The 15,285-nt window shown below is 47.5% G+C and overlaps 1 protein-coding gene across 1 annotated transcript in view; it reads right to left on the reverse strand.

The window, feature by feature from the left end:
- Positions 1–3,722: 3,722 nt before the first annotated feature.
- Nrx-1 (neurexin 1) overlaps positions 3,723–15,285 on the reverse strand; it is a 371,741-nt gene continuing 360,178 nt past the window's right edge. Inside the window, 3 exon segments of the mRNA XM_078182335.1 lie at positions 3,723–5,483; positions 8,234–8,393; positions 14,691–14,864. Coding sequence (XP_078038461.1) covers positions 5,063–5,483; positions 8,234–8,393; positions 14,691–14,864 — 755 coding nt within the window. The 3' untranslated portion in view covers positions 3,723–5,062.

Consider the following 15,285-nt stretch of genomic DNA (forward strand, 5'->3'; position numbering starts at 1 on the left):
CCGGCGTCCTCGAAGTCGGTCGTGAACAATGATAAAGATCGTCTCGTTAAAAGAAAATAAGAAAACAGCGGCCCTCTGCTCCAAAGGGTTAAACATCCGCGCGTCCCGGCCAATTATATTGCTCGCGAGAGGTCGGCGAGTGGGTGGACGTTTTAAATGCTAATTGAAGAAAGGGGGCAGGTGGAGGAAGTCGATCGTCGTAACGAGACACCTACGGGGCGGGCGGGGGGGAGGAGGAGGCACGGTTTCCATGCCGGCACGGCGGCATTGTGACGATAACGACCCTAACGAGCACACTCGTCAGCGAGAGCTAGGCTTACCGGAATTAATAAGGGGGAAGTAAATCGGATGGGAATCGCGCGGGGCGAAGTCTTAAAGTTGCTCCGGCGAACGCCGTCGAACCGAGAACCTTTAAACGCTTTGAAACACGCCTTCGATCGGCGTGTTCCTCGAACCTTCCGATTTCATTCGGTTTTTCTTTTATAACAGATGGAAAGCCGGAAATAATGATAATTCTTTAGAAATTTATGCACGGCGGACTCGCGCGAATCCCGCCTGGAAGTTCTGTATTCGTACAAAACCCGAACGATAATATTGCCGTTTTAGTCGGGTTTCCATGGAAAACGCTGGGTTGTCCCCGAAGAGCATTTCACCGCGCCCTCGCCGAGAGCCGGCTTGAATATTTCGAATACAGATCGCGAACGGCAATAGTTTCTGTTTTTTTGTACAACAGTGAAATTCCAGGAGGCTTTCCGCGTCGACGAAGCGGTCTCGATTAAAAGTCATTTAAGACGCAACCTTTAATTTTTAATTAGTTTAGAGATAATGTTGAAACGATTCCTCGAACACTTCATCTTTTTTGTTTTCCTCTTTTTAAAAATATTATATATTAAAGGGAAACCCGTTAAAGTGTAAGTCGCCGTGATATATAGTTTACGAGACCGTAAATGGTCATTGAAATGTAAGTTTTGTGCAGTTTTTGCGTGGTGCATTGAGTACGTGTCACCGAACGGCAGTGTAAGTATTTTGAGATTCTTGTGTGAACGAAACACCAGCGTGGAATTTGGTAGATTTTGCGATAAAAGCGAACGTTATTTTACATTATCCTATAAATTCAATTCGTTTTCACCATTTTTTGCAGTTTTTTTTTTTCGTTCCCTTCGAGGAACGCGCACGTTTACGATTCGAGCCTCATCCGCTCGCGTGTTTCGCGTGTATCGCTACCAACTAATAAAAAACAATATAAAACGTTTCACTCATTTTGTTCGTTCACGAAACGTGTAAGCGCTTAGATCGATAGAACTTGCGTAAACTCGTCATTTTTTTAAGTATTTCGCTTTGACGTTTATTCGTCCGTGTCTTATTACAAAGCTTTGTGCTTCATTGGCAAATTCTAGAAATCCTAAATACCATTTTTAACCTTTTTAGAATCCGTGCCTCGACGTTAGTTAATTAATTAAATCGACGGTAGTATCGTTAATTAAGTGCAGAATATTTTTACCGCGAACACTCCTTACATTAATTACGGCTCAAATAACAAATCGAGACACACTGGTCGGGTATCGTTTCGAATCGAATCGAATCTTCGGTTCCAACACGGCTAACTCTTCTATCTGTCCGCGAAATAGTTTTCAGTTTCAAGTTTTCCAGGTTCGAGGAACGCCGGTTTCAAAGAAAATGGCGCAGCCGACTGCAGGTTCTCCGCGCGCCAAGCATTTTGCCAAGTATTAAAAAGCTTTCAACAATCGGACGTTTTTCTTCTTGTCTTTCGAGGTAATGGTTCCCTCGACCATCATTTCCACGTTCTTTCACTCTCGCTCTCTCTCACTCTCCTTCTCTCTTTCGTTCATTCGCGTGCGCGGAGTTTCGCCGCTCCAACGAGTTAATCGTTCCAGGGATACGCGTCGAGAGCTCGAAAACGTTTCGCTCGTGAAAAATAGTTCTTTGACGAGTCGGCCCCTTCAACAAATGTTCCGTAAGGACTTCAAATAATTCCAGGAATCTCTTGCGCGATGATAATTACAATGACGGCAGCTGAAACTGCGCGAGAAAAATTCAGGCTTCGACTGGTGCTAGCATTTCGCTCTACCCTGTGTTCAACCTTGACTTTTTATTGCAATATTAAAAATCTATTTTTTAACACGGTAACAAGCTGTTCACAAGTAATCCGACACATTTAAATAATCCACCCTGTACGCGGTGTCGTTGAAATTCAAATTACATACCGCGAATATTTGCGTAAAATTCAAAATTATCTGCAGAATAATTTTGCAACAAGTTTCAAGCGGTATCCGAAATAGTTTCAAGGTTTTCAGTTAGATTAAAATGGAAACCTGAGAAGCTTCGCATTCATCAATCCACGAATGTATTTTAATATAATTTCGCGCTCCGTATAATTTTACGCCGCGCGTAGTCATTAATCATGTTCAATCACGATTATTATACACCCTCCTGATTAATGTCTCCTACCCGGACTAGCGCAAATACGCTCCCCATCTCCGAGGCGAACTTCTCGGCGAGTCGAGGATCAAGCGAAGCATAATTCCCCTCAAAGTAGTACTTAGTGTTCCCCGATTTCCTTACACCGGCGGGTCTGACGCTGTTCTCGGTTACCGAAGCGTCGGAAGTTTCGGTACACGATGGAAGTTCGTCGATAATCCATTCGAGAAATGAAACGCGAGCCGCCGCGCGATGCGTGCACCAACCGACGCCGAAAAGCTAGCGGTAGTTTTCAAAAAGATAACAGCGGCCGTGGAATCAACGCGTCACACGAATAACGGGACAACGATCTCAAATGAAAGATAGAAAGCTTTCTAGCTTCCGAGGGATCAGCGAATCCGTAGGCATCATAGATATAATTAACCCTTTGGAGCCCTGCTTTTCAGCTACGAAATCCCGATTGCTCGATTCGCGAAGCCGCGGGTAGAAGGCCTTCTCGAGAATTTTGGCGGGGACACGCGCCAACAGGTGCGGCGTCGAGAAACGTCGAGACTTGTGAAAATATGTGAGCGTCGAGGAACATCGCCAGAGTTCGCGTGGTCGGAACGCGCTGGATCCGCGCGCGAGTATTCATGTTGAAAATCAAATGGCGAGAGAATGGACGACAAATGGTTAAGCACCGGTCAAACGGTTCCGTTTCCCTTGTTTTGGCAAATACTGTGTGTGTGTGTTCACGTTCCGTGCTTTCGTTAGAAGCGTCCCCAGCACGTGGGGCCGCACTCGTCGACCGCTCGACAGTGTCCACCGAGAGTCACTTGGACACACCAACTGGCCGCCTCGCGTTAAATTAGCTCTTGGCATTGTCGCCGAATCGTCACCGTCTCACTCGTCGCGGCTCCTCGCGTCGCGGGACGCGGGGGCCCATATACACGTAACACGCACACAAAAACCCACCCACGCACGTACACTGAAACGCGCTCTCACGCTCTCTCTCTTTCGTTAATAAAATCTATATAATTTCATAAACAATTTACACGTATAACATAATCGATAAACGTCATATCCGCGTGCACGCGCGCGTTCATACACGCGACGACTCTCCCCCCACCGCTTACTACCGCGTGTACGGACGCGCGTGCACACGCGTGTATACTTTTCCTTTCTCTTTCTCTATACAACAATAAGTTCGTTAATTGCTAGATAGGATCGTTCGCATCGATACTTTCGTTCTCGCGCTCCGTTCCATCCCAAACACTTTCTCCCCCCCCCCTCCCCCCCCCCGTTCGCCTACATCGTATAACTGGACTACCGAAAGATCCTTCTCGATCGGAAGCGAGTCCAACCCTTGAAATACGGCGCGACGCGCGGCCCTCCGCCTCCGCGGACGCGCCGCCGCCGTTGCGAGAATCCGCGGGGTCCCGGCCGAAAACGCGCGTTACTAATTCTTTCAATCGAATTGGCAGTTTTCGAAAATAACACCGAGAGAATAACACTTGCGCAGTTCACGAACGCGAGAACAGGTTTAAGAACGAGTTAACAACCGCGTGAAACATTCGTGAAAATTAATTTTTCCATGGACACCCGCTCCTTCGTGATCGAACGTGACTCTTCTCGTCGAACTTAACGCGAACAGCTTTTCTGATTACGAGCCACGGGTACAATATCGCTGCGGCGTTCGGCCAGGACTTCGTCGTTTCTCGCCGGCGGCAATTCGCCGGAAAGCGGGTTTTCTCCGTTTCGAAAACGGCGCGGCCTAAAGGAAGGATCATGCGCGCGAACGTTCTATGGTACACAATAAATCTTTCATATACAATAAATATAATACACAACTAACAATATAGCAACAAGGAAGAAGTTTGATTTGCGGAGGAGCGCGCGCGCGCTCGCGCGAGCCGTATTCCAAGGCCCCGAGAACGGCGGCCGTCCGCTCGTTCGCGTCCGCGTGGAACGCCGGGCATTTTTTAGTTCGAGCGTCGCCCTAACGAATTGATAACGAAATGCACTACCTCCGCCGGCGCCCGGACCGGTACTCTCTCTCTCTTTCTTTCTCTCTCTCTCTCTCTCTGATCGGCGCAATCTTCGAACGGTTAACAAATCGCCGGCCTCGACGCAAATCGCGGTGTTTCACACTCTACCGTCGGCGCGACATCAGTCTTGGCTTCTGCGCGGATCGGACGCCTAAGCGCGCATCGTCGATCGCGTTCGATCCTATCGGATTCGCGCGCGTCGACGCGAGTACACACGGATATGTTTTGCTTGGTCCGGTGGCATCGCGCAAAGATCGGCCGAGCCGCGACGACGAGCGGCGACCACGGCCGCCAAGTTCCCGTCGAGGCATTCTCGCCGATTCCCAGAACGAGCTCTCGCGCGAGTTATCGATCACACTGTTATTATTACACCGGGTTGGTCTCGCCCCGGCAAGCAAGGAACACGGCCGTTTCTGCTTTCTTCCGGCCGGAAGCCGTTTCCCCGGGACCAGTCTCTCTCTCGTTCACCGTAGCACCAACGAAGAATCTTAGAGGAGGCTCTCCACTCGTTTTGCGGCAGAGCTTGTTCAAACGTACACGTGGACACCTGGCACCAGACCACGAATCACCCGGCTCTCGAGGGACCGCGGCCGTCTCTACACGTACCACTCTTTGATGTCTATCAGTTCGCGTTTCTTGTTGGCTTTGCTGCAGTTCGCCCCGTTCTTCAGGGAGCCGTTGAACGGCTGGCCGGAACCGGCCGCGCCGAGCAGCGCGGCGTTCGGGTCCTGGCAGAACGTCTTCGTCTCGTCGACCTTGTAACTGGTCTCCGGACGGCTCTTGAACTTCAGGATGAGCAGGATGATCAGGATGATGGCGATCAGCGCCGCGGCTATGATGCCGATTATCAGCGCCGCGTTCTCCTCCGTCTCGCTCGTTATCCTCTTGTTGTTGTTGTTCTTCGGCGGTGTTGGTATAGGCGGGTAGACCGGCGGCGGAGGTGGTGGCGGCGGGTCCGTCATCTCCGTGGTGGTCGTTTGGGTCGTCACGGTCGTCGATCTCGGCGTCACGACGCTACTGCAATCAATTCGATAACGTCTGTTAGCATCTGGACACGTGGCGCGCGAGATTACAGGTGCGGAGGATGATACGGAGAGGGGGAGAGGATCTGGGAAGCCTCCTCGAAAGGATCTTTTATCGTTCTGCTATCCCGATATTCTATGGGCAATTACTGAATTCATCAATGTCGTAGGGGATGATGGGAGGATGACGAGGCTGCCTAGACCAGGACTGTCAAGATTCTGATGGCTCGTCTGTTTAGGGGCGCGCTGCTAGCTAGTGATTCGATATATCTTTGAAACGATGACAGACCTTAATATTCCAGAGGGAACTCCTGACTTGTTATTTTACATTTTTGATCGGCCTTTCGATTCGCGACAGACCTCCAATTTTCTACAACACGGAGACCGATGGGATGTAATTTTAGGGAAGAACTTCCGCAGCATCCTTTCACTCGTTATTTTTATATTTCCTACGGCTTTTCAATTTCCAACAGACTTAATAATTTAGAATACAGGGGGGCCGATGGAAACTGATGCAGCGTGACGATGATTGCGATTCCGACGGAAGCACTTCCCTACAGGTTCCTTTCTTATTCATGGTGCCACGTTTTCCATTGTTTTTCAATTGGCAATTGATTTCCAATCTTCCGCGACGCGGAGAGCAGGGGATGACGGATACCGATGGAGGGGCGATGGGAACCAATGGAGGATGACAGAGTGGATTTGTAGCAATTCCGATGGGATGTAAATTTAGGGTAAACGGGGCTCGAGCATTTTCTTGTTCTACGATCTACGGCGTCTTCTCGTCCACGGTTCTATCAATTTTTTCGCGGGTTCACCACTTCCGACGTTTTTCCGAAATTTCCCCGACAAACAATCTGCTTCGGTCGCGGATGCTATTAATAATTACGGAAAATCGTCACCGCGGTTCGAATCAGGTCATCGATCATTCCTCCCAAACGAAAATAGGTCTCACTTCGGCCAGTGCTATATACCGTGTCCTGAAAATAGCTGATGGATCATTAAAATTTTTTTGTTCTATTGCCGTCATTTCACGATTTCACGGGTAAGAAATTTCCGAACGGCTTCGTTTCGCAAAATTTATATAAATCGAGAAAGAAAATTTCTGAAAATTTTCCTGCTCGACAAAGGAACGCTACGCAACACCTGGCGAATGATTCGTCGCGGCGAACCGTGATTCTAACACGCTCGGCAAGGAAATTTACAGAAAACGCGTGTCGGAGAAATGTAAACCGGGTTTTCGATTAACCCGGCAATCCCGAATTTGCTGGCACGATTCCGTTAGAACGGTTAACTAATCAAACCGCTAAAACCAATCTGACTGCTTAATCACAGTTTGGTTAACCGCATCCCCCCTCCCCAAACACGTGTATAATTTATTATCAATTTTAGAGCACGTGCGACGCTGGCCAAGAACGATATAAATCACGCGTCTCGGAAGCGATCAGAAAATAGTCGAGCAACGATAAGAACGGTCTCTACCCCACGAAATTTCGTTAAAATTTTAATTGTAATTGTTAAAGCTTTATTCAGCAGACAGAGACACGAATTTCTTCAAACACGTGAATATTTTTCAAGCGACTCGCTATTACCTCTGCGACAGAATCAACCTCAAATTAAAATCGATCGCTATTTGAAAAATTATTTCTACAATATTGCAGTAAAATGTTTTTATGTGTCTGCTAATAAAAGCTTTCTATCGATGAAATAACCATAATAAAAAAAAATCGTATTGTTTCTGTTTTCTACCTCGCAGCAAAATTTTAAATTTTAAATTTCAATTTAAAAACAAATCACTGTCCGACACTAACCTAACTCACACGCACACAAAACAGTTCCACCCCCACCCCCGGCATTTTCACGTTCACAAAAATTATTCCAGCATTCCAACTTTCGAGAATTAAAAGCAGAAGTCACTGTTAATTTTTACTTTTTTTAATTAATCGATAAAAAGGTGTCCCAGAAACCATTCACCTGTCGATAAGAAATAGAAAATTTCGCACCTGTTGTCACCATTGCAACAACTCACCCTTAAACCTTGGAAATTAAAGCATTACAGTAACCACCATGAATTTGAATTTCTCTGTACCGTTCATCCAGAAAACAATGACACTCTCACTGAGAAAACAAAATCCGATCTTGCACTCTCGAAACAAAAATTTCCCAACAAAACGAATACCATCGAAATCAAACCATTAATCACTCTTATCTTCCGTCTCTCAAATTTCCCATCATCATCCAGTCACTAAAAAGAAAAAAAGAAGAAAAAGAATAATTAAATCTCACATATTACACGTTCATCCTCGAAACGGAAACTTCTCACCGTTCCGACGCATCGACATTAAAGAGCAAGCGATCACTGGCCAGCTGGAAATTGGAATTTCTCGTGGCCAACCGTTCGAGAAACTGTGAGATTCGCCGAGGAAAAACGGCACAGGGGTCCGCGATATACGGCCCTGAAACCGTCGCGGCGAAATCGTCGAAACAAAGGGAACCACATGTTCGACGAAAAGGATCGCGTCGCGACGGACGCGTAAACGATGCCGCATCAACAGGGTGGCAGCGTGTGTTCCCTCAAGGATACGCGGCGAGGGGGGTTTCTCCACTCCCCCCCCTCCCTGGTTGGGAAAGCGGACACCCCTTTGAGAAAGCAAGACACCCCATTGGGAATCTGTTCGGTTGCTCGGGGAATTTCGGCGGTCTGCCGCTACGGGTCGGTGAAGCGAGAATTTGCGGAACACTCACCTGGCGTGGCTGGTCTCGAGGTCTGTGGTTGACACATTGTACTGGACGGAGACGGTGACGATATCCCGGGTCGATGCCGACGGCGAGCCTGGAGACGTTTGCGTGCTGATGTGGCTGGTCGTGTACTCGCGGGCCGTCGTGTACGTCACCGAGCTGGAATCTGCTTCGAAAATGGGAAATGGAGAGAGAGAGAGAAGCGTCAGCCGGCTGGTGCAATTACGTGTATCCGATTGGCTCGCGCGGGGGGTTGAGGAGGATGAGGAGGAGGAGGAGGAGGATGAGGATGGGGGTATAGAGTAACGTGCTACCGACAATATTTACGCGTGCGTAGGCCGGCGATATTCACGCGTGCGTGGGCAGAGGCCACGTTGCGAGGGACAACCGCCGAGGGTGGGAGAGTCGTGTTCCGCCACTTCCAGGGACGTACGTTTAATCACGCGGAGGGTAGAATCGACGGGCGGCGCGCGGCGCGGCTCCGAGGTGCTCCTCTCTCTCTCTCTTTCTCTCTTTCTCTCTCTCGAGACACACACGGCCCCAGTCGCGACGCCGATCCCGCGCGTCGCGACGACTCCTCTCTCTGCCGTTTAATTGCTTTCTTTTCTCGCGTTTGTGCCCCGCCAACCGCCAAAGCTATTATTCGCGGACGGTTCTACTCTTTTCAGGAGTACGCGCGTCAACGCTTTCGTCGATCTAGCCGGGGAGAAACCGGGTCACCGGGACTGATATCTCTCTGCGCGCCTCATTCATCCCGCAAAACCTGCCCCGCGAACAATAAGTTCTTCAAATGGCCCGGACGAGCCGATTCTTTTGAATTATTTATCCCGGCTTCCCCGCGAATTATTTTCGACGATCCGCGTCCGCTACGGGATTTTACGCCCATTTTACTCCCATCGAGAATTGTTCAATTAAAGACGGAGCGGACGCGAAATTATATTTACGATGAATTTGAAAAATTTTCTGTCTCGCGGAAAAAAGTATTATCGTTAATGTCGGTACTAATTTCGACGGATATGATTTTTCTTACGGTCTCTTTTATAGAAAACTGTTTTTATTTTGCCATGATCTTTGTTTCGATTTTCAATGATTTTTCTTGATTCAGGGGTGGCGAAATGGCAGGGCGGCTTTTGGATAATTCTTTACACGGCGCCGAGGCACGTATCAATTTTTTTTTCAAGGATTACAGACCAATTATTAAACCTTTCCACCGCCGGTGAATTTGCTACTCCATTACCCCTCTAATTATAACAATTACGCGAAAGAGAACGCTACCCACGCGACGCACAGAATATATTTTTCTAACCTATGAAACCCCCGACTTTGTTACACCAATATTTCTCTCGTCGCTTTGAACATATTATACCACACGTTTCAACAATGAAATCGGCTTATGCACGAGAGAATAGAAAACTATTTAAGAATCGTTCTCGCAGGAATCTAGTCTAATACGTTTCTCGAAATCAATTTGTCAATATCCCCACCCCCGCCGACTGCGTTCCGTGAAACAGTGCATTACAGAGTGGTATACCGATCGTAAATATAACTATACACGTCTTTTCGCGAATATATATATATACATATATATCTGTCTTGATACACGTGCAGGTAATATTTCAATGCATTACAAATAGAACGATCCATCATAAATACTAAGCAATTCGAGGAAGAAACATTTTACGGAACGCGAGCCAGAGAGATTTATCGTTTTTGCTATTTCGAAGCGCGGGTCGCGGTGCTCGCGTGGACGGATACGAAATTTTTTTTTAATATCCTCCTAATCGGTAAACGGCCGCCGATATTTCTCTATTTTCCAATTGTCTATGCTTTAAATCTACCGTGTCAAATGTTGAATTTAATTAACTGACCCCAACAGGGGGTAACTTAACACGAATATTTTCCTCCCTTTTCGTTATTAGATTTAGGAGTGTTTTTAATTTGCATGTTGTTATTACATATTATTATTATTGCTGATAAGGTTTATATAATAGGAATAATAATCTAGTTAATAGGAAAACGTGATGTAATGTATATTATGTGATAAGAAATAAAGTTAACCTGCAAACCGTTCTTTTTCCAACTTCGCGACGATTTATTTTACCGGACTATACACACATTTCGCCGTCACGAACATTTTCAATGATTTTATTCGCGCAATTATCGCGCGCACGGGGAATATTTTTTAAGGGCGCCGCTCGCGCGACGCAAGACACAAAAGCTCGACTCGTCGAACCGCATAAACCTCGTTTCGCGTCGTTCAAAATCGATCCTCGGTTGGTCTAGTTAAAGTATGTCGACTCCTCTGTAAGTTCATTAGCGGCTCGTGTATTTGCCGATCAAAATGTCTGCGGCATCGCCGAAAATAGCGCCGGTCGCTGGTTCGCGCGGAACAAGAGCCGCTCGCCTACGGTTATTAGACCGATATAAAATATTAACGATATTAGTTATTAATTATACTACCGGGTAATCGAGTTATCTCGCCGATGTAACGAAGCAAGGAAACAGCGTGCCGACCTATAAATTTTCAAATTATTCGGAGAACAGCTCGGCCGAACTTTCACGCACGCGGGAATCTATTCGAGTGCGTCGATTACGTCGAGCTAACGAGCTTAACCCTTTGCGCCCGTGTGCGGACTCCGAGGCACTGCTAACGTTGTTACTTCGCGTAGCAAAATAATATTTAAATATAATAATGATAATATTTCTATCGCGAAAATTCAGATTCGAAAAGACGATTAAAAGCGTGGACCGTTGTTGCACGAGCTACGAGATTCAATTTTCGTCTGCATAAATATAACACTTCGTTGGATAAAATGGAAACGCTGTGTGTCGGAAAAGTTATTTTGGAATTACGTTAAAATGAGCGCGAAGGGTTCACATTGTTTACGGAAACGTTAAATTTTTCTGTCAAGGATCTCTTAAATCGCGGTTCGAAGAACGATCTCGTGTTTGCTCTCTTCTTTATGCAAAATCGTCGGGAAAAAAAATGTAAATTTCCGACGCAATTAGAACACTTTTCAGCATGAATGGTCGACGGCCATTTATCTCCACCCCCCCTAAAACCGCTAACCGAGCCACGAATCACCATTTTCCTCTATCTCTCATCAAATTATTCCGCGACGCTGCTATTTTTCAAACCCTCCCCCCCCCCTCTTCTTTTCCCCCCCCCCCCCCCCCCCCCCCTCATTACGTCGATTTCCCTGCTTGTTTCGAACGGTCGCGCGATACGCGAACACCTCTATCATCCGAACGCCGTTTAAACCAACACGAAATTCACCGTAATTTCGAGGTTTCACGTAATTTTCCCGTGTCAGATAACCGCGCGAGAATAGCCGAGCGACGAACGCGATTTAAAAATACTGAAACGAATAAAAAGCGAAATACCAAAACTCGCCCCGAACAAGTACCGAATATATATATATATATAAACAAACGTGTATAAATAAACAACGATATAATAAAATACAACGCAACAGAATCTCGCGAAAAATGATTACGTTAGAGCAACGAGACGTCCACTAATTCAACAACAGCGACGTCAGTTCGATACGAACCGAGGTAAAAATAAAAAAAAAAAGAAAGATCATCCAAATTGCAAGCAGTTAAAAAAGAACAGAAAATAAAATCGACTCAATAAAAAATCCAAGTGAAATAAAACAGCGCGGAGGCGAGCTATATTAATTGAATAAATGTGAAAATAAAAATAAAAATCGTCCCGCTGATTGTGTAAAAGCAAATCAAACCGTAGAAACCGTGAAATGAATTTACAATAATCGAATGAATGAGACGGGGTTTTTATAAAAATTTGACGGCAACTGGAATATGCTGGCGGAGAATAAAAAAAATACCTTGTTGAGAATGACCGAGCCGCGGGAGAATCGACGTCCCTGTTCCGGACGAATTCGAGAGCTTCTATTATCGGTGGTAACGGCGAGTCGCGCGGCGACCGCCTCGAAGTGCTCGCTCTCGCTCGTCGAGAGGGTGGCTAAAGAGTTCGTCGACCGATAATCGCGAGGCGAAGGGTTGAGAAGGTCAGCCCCACTGGGGGGGGGGGGGGGGGGGGGGGGTGGACTCGGAGTGCTTCGAAAAAGGCTTCGTAGCGCTTCGGGGAGTATTTCCGGGTGGTCTCTCTGTTCGTCGGGGAATCACTTTAACGTTGGGTAAACGTAGGCCGGTCGAGCGAGCGACGTCGAGCGGCGACGGCCGGTCAGGGAGAAAGAGAGTAAAGGCGCCCTTCGTTCCGCGGTGAAGAACGCCGCACTGAAAGAAGTCGCGCGTCCGGCGTCGAACGGCGGGGGGTAGCAGAGCGGAGCGCTATTTTCGCGATGGTCAACTTAACCGGCGGGTGGCAGTCGGGATTGGCGCGGAGCTTTTCACCGTGTGCGAACTCGAGGGATATGCAGATGAAGGAGGACGCCCACGGGCCAAGTATTTCCATAACGAGCCCTCGCGCGCGTTCTTCCGGCCCCGTCCTCATCCCTGCCGCCGCCGCCGTCCCCCGCCACGGCTGCGTTCACATTTTGAACGTATCTTGCCTCAATTAGAGCACGCGCCGGCCGACGGAGTCACCCCGAGCAATTTCACTCGGCGACGATAAATATTAATGCAACGTTTCTACCCGGGCGCGACGCTGGAATTTCACTCAGGGCCCGGGCGGGTTCGAGATTTTGACGGAATGCGAAATCGGCCGCGCTTCCCTCTCCCCCCCTCTCTCTCGGAAGCCACCCTCTTCTGCCCGGCGAAGGAAATTGCGCGCAGGTGGAAAGGTCGCGACGCCTGACGCCGTCCGATTGATCTTAATCTATTTTCGTCGGGACATTAGAAGTTTTTAAGGGATTCGGTCGCACCCGCTGAGTGCTTTTGAATCTTTTAGACTCGGGGCTGGTTACAGTCCGCGCGCGAGCTAGACGCTTCCTTCTACCCCCTCCACACGAGCCTTTCGGGATTTCTCTGGGCAACTTGGTCATCGCGTTGCACGAGATCATCCTTTTTGCGAGCCGCGAATCTCTCGAGCGTTGCGCGTCCAAAATTATGCCACGTGAGAAATGAGCGGTGAATTTAATTTGATGTAATGTTACATAAAAAATTATTGCTAACGTGGCAGACCAGAATTTTCTCGGCACCGACGACAATAATAATTTAAAGAATCGACTGGGCATATTTCTGGTCAACAATTGCTTTCTTAAGCATCTTTACTATACAATAAATTATCAAGTAATAGTTACTCTGCCAGGAACTGTACAAGGAGAAGCTTCCAATAAATATCTTTCAAATTCGATATATAAAATCAATATTTTAATTTAAAAAAAATAATCAAAATGATCAAAACTAATAATAAATTATAAAAATCAAAACACTGTTATTACTTCGATATTTTAGCTCGGTACTATTATTAAGAATGTTATAAATTTATTCCTTACCAATCTTTCGAAATCGATTATATTTTACTGTTAACATAACATTGTTTTCTCTGCCACGATTTTACTCTATCCCTCGTCGCAATTCCCGCCATTTCAGCAGGCTGGCGCGAATCATTCGCCAATTTTATCCTGGCAACCCTTTACCGAGTTCTCGCGGCGGAAAAAAATCTCCGACGTAAGTCAAAGAGCTGCTCTCTCGCCGCGCAAAAAGCGACGGCGCCGTGCGAATTTCGAATCCCGCTCTTGCCTCTAGAGAAAAAGGGACCGTGGGAGATGGAGAGTGAGAGAGAGAGAGAAAGAGAGGATGAGATAGAGAGAGAGAGAGAGAGAGAGAGAGAGGATGAGATAGAGAGTAAGAGAGAGTGAAAAAGGGTAAGAGAGGATGAGATAGAGAGTAAGAGAGAGAGATAGAGAGAGAGAGAAAGAGAGAATGAGAGGGTAAGAGAGGATGAGATAGAAAGAGAGGATGATATAGAGAGAAAGAGAGGATGAGAGAGCAAGAGGTGCCTATCTCCCGGGTTGACGCGGTCCCCGGAAGTGCTTTCGATTCTGCCGTGCAAAGAATTCTGTTTCCTCTCGGCAAACTATGCGGGGGTGTCTTTGGAAATACTCCGGCCGCATGAGCGACGGGCATGTGCTAGGAAGTGAACGAGAGAAAACCCGTGCAACGGAAGATCAATACCCAGGCGTGGCGTGTTCCGCGAGAGTTGGCACTCGTGAAAATCGAGTGTGTTTCCGATGGCGGGGCGGGAACAAAAAAAAAGAAGGGGGGAGGGGTGGCGAACACCGAAGTTCGCCGAAAAAACGTCGAACAAAAGGAGAGGCTCCGACTCTTTCCTCGAAAACAGAAAAAAGGGAAAAAAGAGAAAAAAAGAGAGAAGAAAGAAAAAATGAAAGAAGAAAGAAAAAATGAAAGAAGAAAGAAAAAATGAAAGAAGAAAGAAAAAAAGGAAAGAAGAAAGAAAAAATGAAAGAAGAAAGAAAAAAAGGAAAGAAACAACCGGACAGAGAAGAAGCATAGAAGAAGTAGTTGGAAAACGGACCGGTGACCGACGTGACGAAGATCTCCTCCGTGGTGACCGGCTCGCCGGACCCCTCCTCGCAGTCCTCCTCGTCGTCGCAGGTCGGACGCTCCTGGATGTTCTCCTTCCTGTGCTTCGGCTTCAGGGTGACCGGCGACCTCGTCGACGCCACGTACACCGGCGTGATTATGTCGTCTGTGAACAAAGAGCGGCCCCGTCGCCCGCGTGATTATTTAGAATCTGCGTGTTCGCGCGCGCGCGCGCGCTCGCGCGACTCTCCCGTAATTTCCATATGATTGCGCGCGGTTTCCGGCGTTTGCGTCACCGTGTGTAACGCGAAACGAAAATGTGGTTATTTCCGGGGGGAGGGTGGTGGTGGTGGAGGGTTGGCCGGCAAGGGGGATGGATGGAAGAACAGAGGGAGAGGGCGTGTGCGGAGGATAGAAAGAGAGGGGTGGGATCGGACGATAATGGAGATAGAATGCACGTTTGATTGGAACGTTTTGTTCCGGCCGCGATACCTCGTGCCAGTTTCGTTTCTCTTTGAACTCAATTCCGCGCGGCAATTCCAGTTGATTTTCGTTTTTGTTGGGGTCATTTCGCCTCGCTCGCGCGC

Source organism: Augochlora pura, chromosome 1, assembly GCF_028453695.1.
Source record: "Augochlora pura isolate Apur16 chromosome 1, APUR_v2.2.1, whole genome shotgun sequence".
Lineage (NCBI taxonomy): Eukaryota > Metazoa > Arthropoda > Insecta > Hymenoptera > Halictidae > Augochlora > Augochlora pura.